Source organism: Rhinatrema bivittatum, chromosome 8 (assembly GCF_901001135.1).
Source record: "Rhinatrema bivittatum chromosome 8, aRhiBiv1.1, whole genome shotgun sequence".
NCBI classification, from domain to species: domain Eukaryota; kingdom Metazoa; phylum Chordata; class Amphibia; order Gymnophiona; family Rhinatrematidae; genus Rhinatrema; species Rhinatrema bivittatum.
Genome location: NC_042622.1, coordinates 75,851,295 through 75,868,144, shown reverse-complemented (window position 1 = coordinate 75,868,144; position 16,850 = coordinate 75,851,295). Strand labels below are relative to the sequence as shown.

At 45.2% G+C, this 16,850-nt stretch overlaps 1 protein-coding gene across 2 annotated transcripts in view; it reads right to left on the bottom strand.

The window, feature by feature from the left end:
* PIGU (phosphatidylinositol glycan anchor biosynthesis class U) overlaps positions 1-16,850 on the bottom strand; it is a 115,580-nt gene that overhangs the window by 43,490 nt on the left and 55,240 nt on the right. For both annotated transcript variants that reach the window (XM_029612636.1, XM_029612637.1), the window contains exon 9: positions 3,800-3,954. In XM_029612636.1, coding sequence (XP_029468496.1) covers positions 3,800-3,954 — 155 coding nt within the window. The remainder of the gene's footprint in view (positions 1-3,799; positions 3,955-16,850) is intronic.

Sequence of the window (16,850 nt, the reverse complement as noted above, 5' to 3'; positions counted from 1 at the left end):
CCGGTATTGTTGTCCTTTTGGTAACCGCCAACACCACTGAATCCACCTTTGGAACCTTGAGAAGCTCCAGGAAATCCTCAGGGAGAGGATAAAGCTTTTCTATTGCCCGTCCGACCTTGAGTGAGGCCTTGGGAGTATCCCATTCCCTGGCCAATAGCTGGAAGAAGGTGGAATGGGTGGGAAAGGCCTAGGACAATGGGCGCAGGCCAGCCAGGACTGGGTCCCCCTTCTTGCTGGATGAGGAGACGACTGGAGTGAAAGGTCCTGGGGGTCAAGGGGGGGGCTCGAGGTCCAGCTCCTGCAGGATATGAGGAATTAGAGCATCTATCTCTTCTCTCTAAAAGATGCAGAGAACCCGTGGGTCATCTCCTTTCAGTTGCGCTGCCAGGAGAGGATTATCAACATGTGGCGACGGCGAATCCCCCCCCAAATCCGGGAGAGCGAGCCCGCTGAAAGCGGAGATGGGGCTGGTCCCTGCTGTCTAAGGCGCGCTGAAGTGCGCGAAGAAAGTTTATCCAGCGGCATGGAGGTGTCCTCCCCACCAGGGAGGCACCTGGCACACAGACCCTCGCGGGACAATCGCGACCCCGGTTCGCCGCACGCCGAGCATCGGGAGACCACGGCATGCTCGGAGGCGAACAGGGGAGAGGGGGGTGTGAGCCGCTATGGGGCCAGAAGAAAAAACAGCGCCGCGGGGAGCAGGAAAATGCCTCCGCTACACCCCTGTCCCCGGTAATTGGCAGCAAAGGAATGTGACCTCTCTGCTGCAGTGGCCCCGGGGAATGCGCATCTCGGGGCCGCGGGGGGAGACGTGGCGAGGGGGGGAGAGGCTGGTGCCACCAGCATTCACCGCCCTGAAAACAGTAAAACCAGAATCTGTGAAAAAACGTGAGAAAATTGACAGAAAAATCAGACTAACCACTTACCCCATGGAGGGAGGAATGGGCGGGGGGGGGGGGGGGGGGGGGGAGGAGGAGAGGTGACCAAATAGCACTACTTGCAAGACACACAAAACTCCAACCAGAGGATCTAAAACTTTCTTGCCACTTTTTGTTTTTCCCCAGACAACTTGATCCAAACTTAGAGAGATAAAATTAAGAAATAGTAGTGGGGAGGAAATATCCTCCAGACAGGGGAAGCACCAGGTTCCCCTATTCCTATCTGCTGGAGTCAGAAAGATACTGAGGACTTATGGAGGGTGCACTGGTTAATATGGCAGCACCCTCCGAAGCCTTGTCTGACTCCATCTGCTGGACGGGGGACATAACCCACTGTCTGGACTGATCCTGGTACGTACAGGGAACAGATAGATCGTATTTTGCAAACATTGCCTTACTGAATAAGTACTGCTATGAGCACTTGGTCATTTTTCTCCCTTTTACTTTCATCACTTTATGGGTACGTAATACACTGGGATGTATGACGCTGATACAAATGCCTACATTGTAAGCACTAATATTTTTTCCCCTTATTTTTCTGCAGTAAGTGGTTAATGAATACAAGATCTTCATTTATGAAATTTGTATATTTTTGGACTTGTGTTAATGCATATCAGAAGGCTTTCAGTGCTATTTGTATAAGGAAATCGTGAGGCTTGCTTATAATATCTGGATTTGCACTTTTGAGAAACCGTGGTGAAAAGTCAATGCTCTTGCACCTTCTTGGGCATGCTTATTACCTGGGTTCTCATTACTGGCGAAGAAACTGTTTATTGCCATTTCTGTTGTAATCTGTTTTGGTTTTTTTTTTTTGACTGCCAATTTTCACCGGTTTATGGAACTATAACTTAACCCATTATGTCCCAGTGTCCTATTTAGAACATTAAAAAAATGTGGGACATAATGGGTTGTCAGATGGTTGCTCCTTCCTTTTGCTAAAACCATGTTGAGCCTTCTCCATCTGTATGGTCAGCAATTTTGTTTTAAAGAATAGAATCTACTATCTCGTCAGGTTTATGGTCTTTAATTTCCCAGATCACCCCAGAGCCCCTTTTAAAAATTATCACATTGGCCACTCTCCAGTTTTCAGGATAACTGATGGCAGATAAAGACCAAAATGGTCCAACTAGTCTGTTCAGCAAGGTGTTTAGGGTTGTAACTTTTGTTCAGAGCGGGTTACCCCAATACTCCCCATGCCTTCTCTTTAGGGCTGTAACTGTGCTCAGTACTTGGCTATTCTAAATGATAAGTTACAGATCAGAATAATATATTTACAATTTCATATTGAGTTCTTTTAGGACTCTGTGTGGATTGCTATTTTTTTTACTTTGTCAATTTGACCTATTACATCCTCCATAATCATAGAGATGTATTTTAACTGCTCAAAATCATCACCATCAAAGAATGTTTCCGGAGTGTGTTTATGTGTCCAACATCTTTTTCAGTAAAGACTGAGGCCAGTGTTCATTCAGCTTCTGTTTCTTTCTCCTCCCTGAGCACTCCCTCTTTTACCCCTTGGTTATCTAGAGGCCCAAATGGCTGCCGCACAGGTTTCTAGCTTCAAATGTATTAAAAAAAAAGGATTTATTTTTGTCTCTGTGGCAAGTTTCTTCTCAAAATTGTCTTGGCCTGTCCTATTATTGTTTTATATCTAACTTGTCAGTACTTATGCTCTTACCAATTCCCCTATGTCAGGGGGAAAAGGGAAATTGGATTTGAACAGAAGCCAACGAGGGCCCAGACATCTGCAGTCTACACAAACAAATAAGTATGGGGGGTAACTTGCTGATGCGGCAGTTACTACTCTTAACCAATAAGCCTGTTACTTTGATGTAACTCCAACATTATTCTCTGCTTTAATGGCAAGCCATAACAGGGAATTGGATTCAAACAGCAACCAATAAGGGCTCTGACTTTTATGGTCTGGGAAACTGATAAGCATAGGGATAACTTACATGGTGCAGCAGATACTACCTCATAAGCTTGCTGGGCAGACTGGATGGACCATTGGTCTTTTTCTGCCATCATTTCTATGTTTCATTTGCATTTTTTGAACAATGCCCTTTTGGTGTTAACTGTCTTTTTTGCCTCACCATTAAATCATGCTGGCAGTCATTTGGTCTTTTCTTCACCTTCTTTAATGCATGGGATACATTTTATTTGGGTATCCAAGATGGAAATTTTCAACCCACACCTTATGCAAACTTTTAACCTTTGCAACTGCTCCTTTTATTTTATTCTCATTCTATCATAGTCTCCCTTTTTAAAGTTATCTGCTACTCCTGCCAGTGATTATGTGAATTTACTTGCATTCTGATTACTATTGCTAAGCAGCCCCACCACAGTAACCCCTTGTTCTAGGTTATGCATTCCACTGAAAATTAGATCTAAAGTAGCTGCCCCTTATTTGTTCTAGGACCAGCTTCTTTAAGAAAAAGTCACTTATGGCATCAAGAAACTTAACCTCTAGTATATCTTGATGAGACATCGACCCAATCAATACTGGAGTAATTGAAATCTCATTTTTGTGCTGCTAAATTTGCTTTTCTAATTTCTGCAGCATTTCAGAGTCTGATTGTTCATCTTGGCCAGGTGGACAGTAGCATACACTCAACCTCTAATACTCCTATCCATCACATATGGAATTTCTATCCATAAGGATTCCACCATGCATTTCGTTTCAGGCATATTTTTATCCTGCTGGACCCTATACCATCCTTAACATATAGTTCCACCCCTCCACCAATTTGATCTGCCCTGTCCTATCACTGATTTCTGCTATGTGCCCTCATCTTTGATATGGGATATTTTAATTTCAGGAAATAAGCAGGTTACTTATTAAAAATTTTCATGTTACTTACATAAAACCATACGTTGAGGAGATAAAATCCCAGGAGTGTAGAAGGAAGAAGCAGAGACAGACAAGGACCCCCAAACTGCCCAGGTACATGACAATGTACTGGCTAGTATAATACCAGAAGTTGTGGCATCTTACTTTTACTGGGATGTACTCCCTCTGAAACACAAAGGGAAGGCAACATTAAATCCCATCACACAAACAGTGAATTTCAGATTTTCAGTGATTTTTGCTATATACCTGCAAAAGAAGCAAATGGTACATGCTCTAGCACCAGGATTACCAAATTAGAATGGATAGTACTGACACATCTGTAAAGCCAGCAAAGTGATCAGGCTGTGACTTCTCATGGGACGTGTCAGAACAATGTTTGAGAAATTAAAACTATCCCCTTTCCCTTTGTACAGTGCAGTATGCCAAAAGAACCAATATCAAGCAGTCTTACACCCTCCCCCCATTACACATTCAAGTAATACATTTAAGGTGCTCCTATTCTGGGAGGAAAGTCACACACTGCAGTCTGGTTGGTCGGTTAAGTGCCTCTGATGTCATGTGTCAATGACAACGAAAGGGATCTAATATGCACGTGAGGCTATCTGACTCATTACCATGCTGCTCCCAAAGATGCTGGGGAAAAAGCTAAAAGGGGTTGATTTTTCAATAGCCTGTGCAAGGGCATATTTAACACACATACTTTACCCACATTTTCAAAAAGAAACTACCTGCATTAGTTTTCTTTTAAAATTATGAAGTGCGAAGAAAAAATGTTCATGTATTTTGCACCTGCAATTTAGTGGGTGGTGGTGGGGGGGGGGGGGGGGGGGGGAGAACAATACAGAGCGCACACACTGAAAATCAAATGTCTGCATGCTATTTTACACCCTCAGCCTAAACACACCCAGAGGAAAGCAGAGCTGCTCGTCTGTAAAAAAAGTGTTCCGAGAACAGCAGGTGTTCTCCGAGCACATCTGATACAGAGCTCAGTATCAGAGCTGTGCCTTAATGTGCTCTACTGAGCATGTGTGGCAGCTTCCGCACTGCAGCTTGCTCACAGGGGGCTCCTCCCAGTTCAGAACTTAGCTTAAAATTGGAGAGATTAACTCCTTGGGGAGGTGGATGGGTTTTGTGAGGACTACATATCCTGCTGTCCTAAAACACCACCTGTTACAAGTAACTAATCTTGCTTTCTCCCAAGGACAACCAGAATATTTTCTCACATATGGGAACCCTAGCTACAGGCTGCCTTCAAACAAAAAAAGTGAAAAATATACTTGCCAATTGGCAACAAATGATTTTGTTGGCAAACAGCCATTTTACATATAGATTTTTTTTTTTGGAAAGCAATCTGGAAATAATAAAAATGTGTCCTAGGGGGATGGAGTTGAATTCTAGAACAAACCTATGGACACATCATGAGTCCCTAGCCAAGTAATAATTTGATGTGAATATGTGGACAGAACCAAAATAGTGGAAAAATTGACACACTATAACATATCAGCCAGTCATGGAGCATGTAAAATAAATTAAGGGGCAGTTTATCCTTCAAAGTTAAAATAAAAAAAAATTTCTATTAACTTGTCAGCCAATCTTCTACAGAACACTGACAATAGAAGAAAAACTGCTGTCCCCCAACACGGACCATGTTTTGCCTCTAGGAATAGCATGTGCAAATCCACAGTAAATGTTTTGGTAATTTATCATTCCCCCCCATTGCAGCAACTGTGAAACCATCCTGGTTGGCAGACAGATGTTTTCTTCTATTATCAATATTCTGCACAAGATCAACTGACATTTTTTTTACTTTAACTTTGAAAGATGAACTACCCTTTAATGTATTTTACATGCGCCATTGACTGATATGTGGATAGAATGTAGAGATTACTTACCTGATAATTTCATTTTCCTTAGTGTAGACAGATGGACTCAGGACCAATGGGTATAGTGTGCTCCTGATAGCAGTTGGAGACGGAGTCAGATTTCAATCTGACGTCAGCACTACATATACCCCTGCACGAGGCTTTGCTCTCCAGTTTTCTCCTCGAAAAGCGATTATGGATGTGTGTGTTTGGATAATTTTTTTTTTATTAACTTGGCTAACTTGATTAACTTGAATTTGGTTGACGTGGTTTCTAGCTGGAGACCGCCAAGACACTCAACCGAGAAGCACCAACACCTGGTAATATGGGTGTCTGAACTAGAGATAAGGGTTGGCTTACCCATGCTTGTTTGCACTCGGGGGGAGGTTCCCCTGAGGATTCTCGATTGCGAGGCAGCCATGGGCAGGGTGCTGAGTCCATCTCTCTACACTAAGGAAAATGAAATCATCATCAGGTAAGTAATTTCTACATTTCCTAGCATGTAGCAGATGGACTCAGGACAATGGGTTGTACAAAAGCTACTCCTGAACCATTTAATAAGCATGATTTTTGGGAGGCTGCCTGTGGCCCATTTAGTACTGCCCTTGCGAATACTGTGTCCTCTTTTGCCTGAACATCCAGGCGATAGAATCTCGAGAAGGTGTGGATGGAGGACCACATTGCCGCCAGACAGATCTCTGTGGGTGATAGCATCTTGGTTTCTGCTCAGGACATCGCCTGGGCCCTTGTGGAATGGGCCTTGACTTGTACAGGTGGAGGCTTGCCTGCCTCTCTGTAGGCCACCTTGATTACTTTTTTGATCCAGCGGGCTATGGTTGCCCGCGAGGCCGCTTCTCCTTGCTTCTTCCCACTGTGAAGAACGAACAGATGGTCCGTCTTTGGTACAGGTTCCAATCTTTCCAGGTATCGGACTAGGACAATGCTGACATTCAGGTGGCGAAGAAGGCATGAGTCTTCAGAGTCCTTATGCTCATCTGGAGATGGCAGCATAAGAACATATATTCAGGAAGACGTCAAAAATCATGCTTATTAAATGTAACTCTTTATGGGACTCCAATGTCTCAAAACACTTATTTCTCATGAACGACCTTAATACCACTCTACAGTATTCTTGAGCTTTGCCGCCCATTTGCTGTACTTGTTATAGAGCCATTTTTAATCATTGGTCGTGTTTTTTTATCCCTTTTTTTTGTCTTTTTCTAAAGTTATGGTAAAATTCAATTTTATCACTTTTATCGTTCTCGAGATGTCGAGTTATAAGTACTTCCCTTAAACTGTAGAGCCCTGTTTCACTCGGGAGATAGCAGAGTTCGGTCGAACGTAATTACGTTTCACGTCCCAGCTGCCTCAGGGTCCTCTCTGGTATCAATTTCGCATTGCCGGTACTTCAGATGCCAAGAGATGTGTTCTCAAAATTCTTTTACGAGAATGTTTCTACAATGACAAAAAATATTATCACAACCATTTTAATGGAAATTACACTTTGGCTTACTTGCCAGTCAAGAACTTACTCAACCGCGGGTGTTATAATTACATTCCCGCGGTGTGGGAGAAATCTCCTATTGCATTGTGTGTTTGTGATCTCTTTTTATATGCGCATGCTCATAGGTTGATTCAGGGGCGGGACGATTTTGATTGTGCTCAGATGATTGCAACTAAAGTCAAGGAATGACATCACATGAACTGTATCCACTCAATTTCGCGATTAAGCCCATGTTGAGAGACGGTGTGTAGTTTGTAGATCCACTGCTGTTCATTTTGATGGAGCTGTTTGACTCTATCTCCTCCGCGCCAATGTTTTGGAACATATTGTAGAGTAGTCCATGTTAAATCTGCAAAGACATGCGCTTTTCCTGACAGTGGGCAACTAATGGTGCCTCTATTTTCCCAGTTTTCAGGCAGCTTTTGTGTTAAGAACAAAAATTTAATGATGGCGAATAAACGAGAGAAAATCATCAAAGAACTGGTTACTTCATCCACATTAGCACCTCACAAACATACTGACATCAGACCTCTGGGCCATCGACCATGTGGGTATTTCTGTCTGTCCAGTTAATTTAAAAACCAATAGCATTAACGTTCCAGGAACAAATAGGATATTCAAATTGAAAACTTTTACCAACTGCAAAAGTGCGGGAGTTATATATGTAGCACAGTGTCCTTGTAAGAAGCTATATATTGGTAAAACCAACCAGCAAGGACCGATCCTCCACGAAGACTCAACGGGATTCTCGCTTATGGTCCCGCCATTGAGAGGTCTCGCCTGAAAAAGAGTGGATACTCAGGACCAGTGATTGACACACTGCTCCGAGGGCACAAGTTCTCCACCTCCTTAATATATATATATATATATATAAGAGTATGAAGAATATTCGAAGCCTGGTGTAAGGACCACGACATCCTTAAATGGACAGTCAAAACCCCCCTGATCCTGGAATTTTTGTAGGACGGCGTGAACAAAGGGTTGTCCCTCAACTCCATCAAGGTACAACTGGCCGCTCTGGCCAGCTTCAGACCCAGGGTGGACAGCACCAGCCTAGCGGCCCACCCAGACTTCTCCCGCTTCTTAAAAGGGGTCAAGCACATTCGGCCACCCCTAAAGTGGCCGATACCCCTATGGAATCTCAATCTAGTGTTAGACTTCCTAGCGGGAGCTTCATTCAGACCAACTTGCGGTCTGTCCCTACGGCTCCTGACCTTGAAGACGGAGTTCCTCGTGGCAATCTGCTCAGCCCGTCGAATCTCCGAACTTCAAGCACTATCATGCCGGGAGCCGTTCCTCAGATTCACGCCGGGATCCATACAGCTGCACATGATACCCTCCTTCCTGCCAAAGGTGGTTTCTCACTTCCATCTAAACTAGAAGATGTGGTAGACCTGATTGACAAACTGAAGAGTAGTAAATCACCTGGACCGGATGGTATACACCCCAGAGTTCTGAAGGAACTAAAAAATGAAATTTCAGACCTATTAGTAAAAATTTGTAACCTATCATTAAAATCATCCATTGTACCTGAAGACTGGAGGATAGCTAATATAACCCCCATATTTAAAAAGGGCTCCAGGGGGGCGCTGTTCTGCCGGCGACGGTGATGGCCGCTTAATTTTGAGCTCTCCCTCCCAGATTCTAAATTTGCTATTTAGCAAGCTTTTGCCTCGCAGAAAACCTTAGGGGAGCTTGATTAACTTGAGCGGGTGCCCTGTACGATGGCAGGAAAGCGGAGAAACACCGATTTAAAGCAGTTTGCCTTCTCCAAACTACCGCCTGAAATGTCGGAGGTACACGAGGATAGGCCAGAGCAGGCCGAGCTGGAGAGTGCCGTGGTCGAGTCTGACGCAGCCCCGGAGAGCGCGGCAGGCGCGGAACTCGAGGTCCCGGCGAGTATCTCTCAGTTGCGCGATGAGATTCGGGGCTGGTTTATCGAGTTCCGGTCGGATCTCAAGAGTTATAAGCAGGATCTTTTGGCTTCCATCTCTGACCTCCGGGAGGACTTAGCAGCGCTGGGACAGCGTGTCGACGAGGTTGACGTCCGGACCGAGGGGCATGCGGCAGCCATAAATACCTTAAATGAGCAACAGGGAGCTACAAATGAAGAGCTGTCCTCCCTTCAAGATAAACTTGAGGACCTTGAAAATCGCTCTAGGCGCTGTAATTTAAGGATCCGGGGCGTCCCTGAAACGACAGCCTACACTAATGCTGTGGAGGTGGCTGGGCTCATATGCAAGTTTATTCTTAATGAAGGTAATATTTCTACTCCTGCCACCTCGGATCCGCCGGTTATAAGGCTGGAAAGGGCGCATAGGGCACTGGGTCCCAGATCTGAAGCTAAGCCCAGGGACCTGGTGTTGTGTTTTCACAGTTTTGTCCAGAAAACTGCGATCATGGAGGCGGCCAGGAAACAGAATAATTGGATGTGGGATGGCCACCCTATCTCCATTTTCCAGGATTTAGCTTCCACCACGTTACGGCGGAGATTTGAGCTGAGGGAAGTTACCGCTTTTCTGCGCCAGGAAAATATCAAATATAAATGGACTTTTCCGTTTGGCCTACAATTTGCAGTGAAAGGAACAACGCATAGGATTAAAACCCTGCATGCAGCCGTGGCGGCCTTGGAGCAAGCAGGCTTTCGCCTCCACATTGCCACCACTCAGCCCAAGGCTGCCTCTCGCAAACTGGTTGACCAGCCCCGCTGGCACAGGGTGGGCAAGGGTGGTAAACGTCTTCGTCGCCACTCTGAGGACTCACGAGCAGCCTTATCGGATCAGGGCTGATTTGCCTGTGCTCCCAGTTTCAGTTAATGGGCCAGTTATCGCTTAGAGATGCTGGGGGTCACCCTTTTTCAGAGGCCTCTGTATGTCTATATTTTTATATGACATAAGGCCTAGGGGTTTACCTGCGAGAGCATGTGTGTATGTTTTGCACTGTTTCCAGTTTATGGTTTTTTCTTGTCATGAATGTAATCTGGGGGGGAGGGTATTGTTGGCGGTTGTTAACGCCCGGTTTAGAGGCCCTCCTAGTCATGGTTTTCACCATCTTTTGTGATGGATGGTGGGGGGGAGGGGGGAGGGGAGGGGGGGAATGGGGGGGTGTTTCTTCTCTTAAAGTTTGGTTACCATATCATGTATGCATGAACAGTTCCTGGATTAAACCTGTGGGAGTGTATAGTTTCTTAGGGGTCACTTTACCATTTAGACCATGGCGGGGATGTTGAGGTTTGTCTCCATCAATGTTAAAGGTCTTAATCATCATCATAAACGAGCTCTACTGGAAAGGGAGTTGGGGTCCCATAATGCTACGGTGGGGTTTATACAGGAGACCCATCTACGTAAGCACTATGAACACTTATTGCGCCTGCGACACTTCCCTCATAAGTACTTAGCGGCTAGTACTAAAGATTCTAAGTATGCGGGAGTGGGAATCCTATTAGCTAGGGATCTCACACATGAGGTTCTTACTACTATATACGATCCTCAAGGAAGATATGTGTTAGTGAAACTTCGTATTGGCAATGAGGTGTTAACCTTGGTTACTGTATATGCCCCTAATACGGGTCAGAGCGCCTTCTTCCGCAACCTTGATAATCTTTTGCTTATACATGCGGAAGGCCCGCTGATATTGGGTGGGGACTTTAATGTCTCGCTTAATCCCACCTTGGATAACTCTGGGCAGGCTACACTTCCATCTCGGGGTGCGAGATCCGCATTACGCTCACTCATGGCACGGTGGGATCTTACAGATATCTGGCGTCAGAGGTTTTCAACTACCAGAGCTTACACATTCTATTCACATGCTCATCAATCCTACTCGCGGATTGATTTTTTTCTTGTGGACTCTAGGATACAAAACCGGGTGATTGGAGGGGACATTGATCCCATTACATGGACGGACCATGGCCCAGTTACTATGGTAATTACGTTATCTAAAGCCCTGTCAGGCCAAAGATTTTGGCGGTTAAATGAAACCTTATTGGCTGATAAGAACTTTCTAATGAAATTGGGGCAAGAATTGTTAGCTTATTTTCAACATAATGCCACTCCAGAGTGTGCACCCCCATTATTATGGGAATGCTCTAAGGCGGTGGCGCGTGGTTTGCTTATTTCGCAGGCGACTTATTGTAAAAAGGTGAAGGGGGAACGGAGAGCACTCTTGCATGACTCTATTGCCCAATTATCTCGGCAACATCAAGCTAGGCAAAGCCCAAAAATCTATAATCAGCTCGAAGAAGCTAGATCGGAACTTCAGTCGTTAGACCTCGCCACGACTAATTTGGCCTTACAGATTACCAAACAACAGTTTTACGAGGAAGGGGATAAGGCGGGGCGTATGCTGGCAAGACGTCTAAAGGTGGTCCTTGCCCAAAACAATATAGCTAAAATAAAAAATTCTTCGGGCAAGATTGTTACAACCTCTGACGATATTCGTCATTGTTTCACGGAGTTCTATGAGGCTCTTTATGCCAAAGATTCTGATATAACCACTGCAGATATTGATTGTTATTTAGCTTCAGTGGCTCTGCCGACCCTGACGCTGGCCCAGCAAGAGCGGCTTGAGGGTCCCATTACTGAGGCTGAGGTCCAATATGCTATTAAATTGTTGAAGGTGGGCAAGGCACCAGGCCTTGATGGCCTTTCAGGGAGTTACTATAAAAAATTGACGCATATCTTGACCAAGCCCCTCACAGATATGTTTAACGCTCTGCGTGGCGAGGCGCGGCTGGCTCCTCATTCTAATGTAGCGGGTATCACGGTCATCGCTAAGCCGGGGAGAGACCCGGAGCTATGTGGCTCTTACCGCCCGATCTCTCTGATCAACCTTGATCTTAAGATCTTAGCCCGGGTCTTAGCGGAACGTTTGAAGATCTTCTTACCCGATTTAATTTCCAATGACCAGGTTGGCTTTATACCAGATCGAATGGCCAGTGATAATATTCGTAAAGTCCTTGATTTGATTGACTGGGTACAGGTTAAACAAATTCCAGCAGTCCTACTGGCCATTGATGCTGAAAAGGCCTTTGACCTGGTACACTGGTCCTTCTTATTTAAAGTTCTACAGAAAATGGGCTTTGGTTCTTATTTTCAGTGTTGGGTGCAGGCCCTGTATGATTCCCCACAGGCTAGGGTAAAGGTGAATGGTGGCTATGGCCCGTGTTTCCCTATACAGAGGGGTACTAGGCAGGGTTGTCCCCTGTCTCCTATGCTTTTTGCCCTATTTTTGGAGCCCCTGGCCACGAAGGTCCGTGCTTCCCCTCAGGTGGTGGGGGTTGAGTTTCCAGGGGTTCATTGCAAGATGTCGCTTTTTGCGGATGACGTCCTCTTTACACTGACGCAACCCTTTGATTCTCTCACAGCTGTGAAGGGAGAACTGGAAGCTTTTCAGAGAGTGGCGGGTTTCCGGGTTAACCAGGATAAATCGGAACTATTGAACCTTACTCTGCACCCCTTGGAAGTCGAGCGTATAAAGGCGGTGTTTCCTTTCCGTTGGGCACCACAATTTCTTAAATACTTGGGGGTTCATATTGGAGCACGTACATCTGATTTATTTCGCCACAATTATACCAAACTCTGGCAGAAAATTGAAGGGGACTTACACCGTTGGGGTAGGGAGGCTTTCTCTTGGATGGGACGTATTGCAATCCTGAAAATGAATGTGCTTCCTAGGTTATTATATTTGTTTTCTACTCTCCCTATATTGGTGCCTAAAATAGTTCTTGCAACCTGGCAAAGGAAACTCTTTGGCTATATATGGAAGAGGAGACCGCCTCGGGTGTCACGTGCTGTCCTTTATCTCCATCGTAAAAGTGGGGGGCGGGGAGTCCCTAATTTGGCATGGTATTATGGGGCAGCTCAACTGAGAGCTATTATTGCCACATATCAACAACGTGATATTAAACAATGGGTTCGGGTAGAACAAGCCATGTTAGCTGTCATGCCTATTCAAGCTTTATTTTGGCAGCCCAAACGCACATACCGGCCTCTTGACTACCTTCCAGACCTTGCGGACCACTCTTACTGTGTGGTCTCAGTGGCGCAACCAGTTGGTTGGTTCTCATACATATTTTCAGATGTCTCATTTGTTTCATAACACTGAATTCCAGATGGGCCTTCGGTCCCCAGTTTTTCATACGTGGCAACGGCAGGGTGTGGTAACTATCAGTCATCTCTGGTCAGAGGGGGATATTCTACCTGCAAAGGAGTTCCTACGCAGATTTCAAGGGGGACTGGGTGACTTTCTGGGGGTAGCTCAAGTCCGGCATTTCCTACAAATGATCCGGGACGCACGGCTGGTGCGGAACACAAAGTCCTTGTTTGAGACCTTTTGTGATAATGCGGATAAACTAAGAGGTGTAATTTCTAAATTGTATGGGTTATTAAATACACAGTCCCCCCTTGCTGTCCCCCATATCAAAGCTTGGGAGACTGGGTTGGGAGTTAGTATTTCAGAGGATGATTGGGATGTTGTTTTCCATAACATAGCCAAAAGTTCTATCTCTGCAACCATACAAGAACATTGTTATAAACTTTTGTATAGGTGGCATTTGACTCCAGCCCGGCTCCATGCTATGTTCCCACAACGCTCTGCGGAGTGCTGGAGAGGGTGTGGTCAGATGGGCTCCTATCTTCATATCTGGTGGTCCTGCCCCATTGTAACTGTCTTCTGGAATGCAGTCGGTGACTGGCTGCGGGATGTGCTGGACATGGACATTCCTATGGAACCCCTCCACGTTCTGCTACACTTACCTTGCGAGAATGTGGACAAATTTCGGCAAGTCTTTATCTCTCAGGTGTTCATTGCCGCCAGATGTGAAATTGCCAAGGCCTGGAAAAAGCCTGTTTTACCTTCTCTTTCAGTGGTGATTCATAGACTACATACCTGTCAACGCATGGAACATCTTACTGCGATGCGCAGGGACAAACTCGCTAAATTTCAACGCATCTGGGAACCTTTCCATCGATGGATTCAAACACAATCTATATAGAGTGTCACTGTCTCGGTATCCGGTTGGCTTTGATTCTCTAGACCCAATACTTACCTGTGACTGTTTGTCATTTATACCCATGGATGGACTTGTTTTCCGGGACTGTTCTAGTTCATGCTCTTTCTCTTTTTCTTTGATGACTTGCTTATGAGATGTGGTTGGATTCTTCTGTATTGGAGTGATTATGGAGAAGAGGTGGGGAGGGACGGGGAAGGGGGATTGGGGGGTTTCTTTGTTGGCAAATGGTATTGATCTCATTGTATTCTTTTGACATGTTGCCTGATTAATGTGATCAATAAAAAATTTCATATACAAAAAAAAAAAAAAGGGCTCCAGGAGCGATCCAGGAAACTACATACCAGTTAGCCCGACTTCAGTCCCAGGAAAAATAGTGGAAAGTGTTCTAAACATCAAAATCATAGAACATATAGAAAGACATGATTTAATGGAACAAAGTCAGCATGGCTTTACCCAAGGCAAGTCTTGCCTCACAAATCTGCTTCACTTTTTTGAAGGAGTTAATGAACATGTGGATAAAGGTGAACCAGTAGATGTAGTGTACTTGGATTTGCAGAAGGCGTATGACAAAGTTCCTCATGAGAGGCTTCTAGGAAAAGTAAAGAGTCATGGGATAGGTGGTGATGTCCTTTCGTGGATTGCAAACTGGCTAAAAGACAGGAAACAGAGAGTAGGATTAAATGGACAATTTTCTCAGTGGAAGGGAGTGGGCAGTGGAGTGCCTCAGGGATCTGTATTGGGGCCCTTACTTTTCAATACATTTATAAATGATCTGGAAAGAAATACGAGTGAGGTAATCAAATTTGCAGATGATACAAAATTGTTCAGAGTAGTTAAATCACAAGCAGATTGTGATAAATTGCAGGAAGACCTTGTGAGACTGGAAAATTTGGCATCGAAATGGCAGATGAAATTTAATGTGGATAAGTGTAAGGTGATGCATATAGGGAAAAATAACCCATGTTATAGCTATACGATGTTAGGTTCCATATTAGGTGGTACCACCCAAGAAAGATCTAGGCGTCGTAGTGGTTAACACATTGAAATAGTCGGTTCAGTGTGCTGCGGCAGTCAAAAAAGCACACAGAATGTTGGGAATTATTAGAAAGGGAATGGTGAATAAAACAGAAAATGTCATAATGCCTTTGTATCGCTTCATGGTAAGACCGCACCTTGAATACGGTGTACAATTCTGGTCGCCGCATCTCAAAAAAGATATAATTGCGATGGAGAAGGTACAGAGAAGGACTACCAAAATGATAAGGGGAATGGAACAGCTCCCTTATGAGGAAAGACTAAAGAGGTTAGGACTTTTCAGCTTGGAGAAGAGATGGCTGAGGGGGGATATGATCGAGGTGTTTAAAATCATGAGAGGTCTAGAAAGGATAGATGTGAATCGGTTATTTATTCTTTCAGATAATAAAAAGACTAGGGGCACTCCATGAAGTTAGCATGTGGCACATTTAAAACTAATCGGAGAAAGTTCTTTTTCACTCAACGCACAATTAAACTTTGGAATTTGTTGCCAGAGGATATGGTTACTGCAGTTAGTATAGCTGTGTTTAAAAAAAGATTGGATAAGTTCTTGGAAGAGAAGTCCATTACCTGCTATTAATTAAGTTGACAGCCACTGTTATTACTAGCAACAGTAACATGGAATAGACTTAGATTTCGGGTACTTGCCAGGTTCTTATGGCCTGGATTGGCCACTGTTGGAAAACAGGATGCTGGGCTTGATGGACCCTTGTTCTGACCCAGTATGGCATGTTCTTATGAGTGCGCTGCTATGCGCACAAGTACTTTGTGCGCCAGCTGGTCACTGTGCGGACGATGCGGCGACGGGGAGGAGGGGGGGAGGAAGGCGTCAGCGTCCACTCGATAAGATGGCGGCCCCCCCCCAGGGGGTTTCCACATGGGAGGACCCTCTTGCTGGATCGGGGTCTAGCCCGGACGGGGTTGCTCAATCTGAATGTACAGACGCCGGAGGGACGATCTGTGTGGCTGTCTCGGAGACCAGAGACTTAGAAAACGTTTTCTACCTTACCTTGTCTCGGTGCTTCCAGGTCCTCTGCCGGGCGGTCTCCAGCTGCGGGGGGAGAAGGAACCTTCACCGCTGCGCTCGGTTCTGCACCCGCTGCCTCTCAGCCGCTCCCTTTTCAGGGGGTTAAGTCCAAGCCGGGTTGGCTATCGGACCGAGGCTGCTTCTCAGCCGCTCCCTTTCCCGGGGGCTAAGTCCATGCCGGGACCGAGGCTTACTTCTGCGGGATCTCGGAAATCATCTCAGGAAATCTTGACTGAGGGAGGGACCCTTAGGTATCACCGCAGGAGAACGGGGCTCGTTTTGGAGATAAGTTTTTCTTTGTTTCTTCTTTAAATTTGGAGTTTGGTTTTCTAACGCTGGGCAAGCATGTGTGAAGTCCCGAACAGTTATGGAGACAGAAAAAACTGGAGAGCAAAGCCTCGTGCATGGGTATATGTAGTACTGATGTCAGTTTGAAATCTGACTCCGTCTCCAACTGCTATCAGGAGCACACTATACCTATTGGTCCTGAGTCCATCTGCTACACGCTAGGAAATGCCATAATCACAGCTTTGTATCTCTCTTCTATAAAGAATGATCAACTGAGTCACTGACACAGCCACAGCTCTGACATTAGAAGCCTTGACATGTCTTGGCATGTCA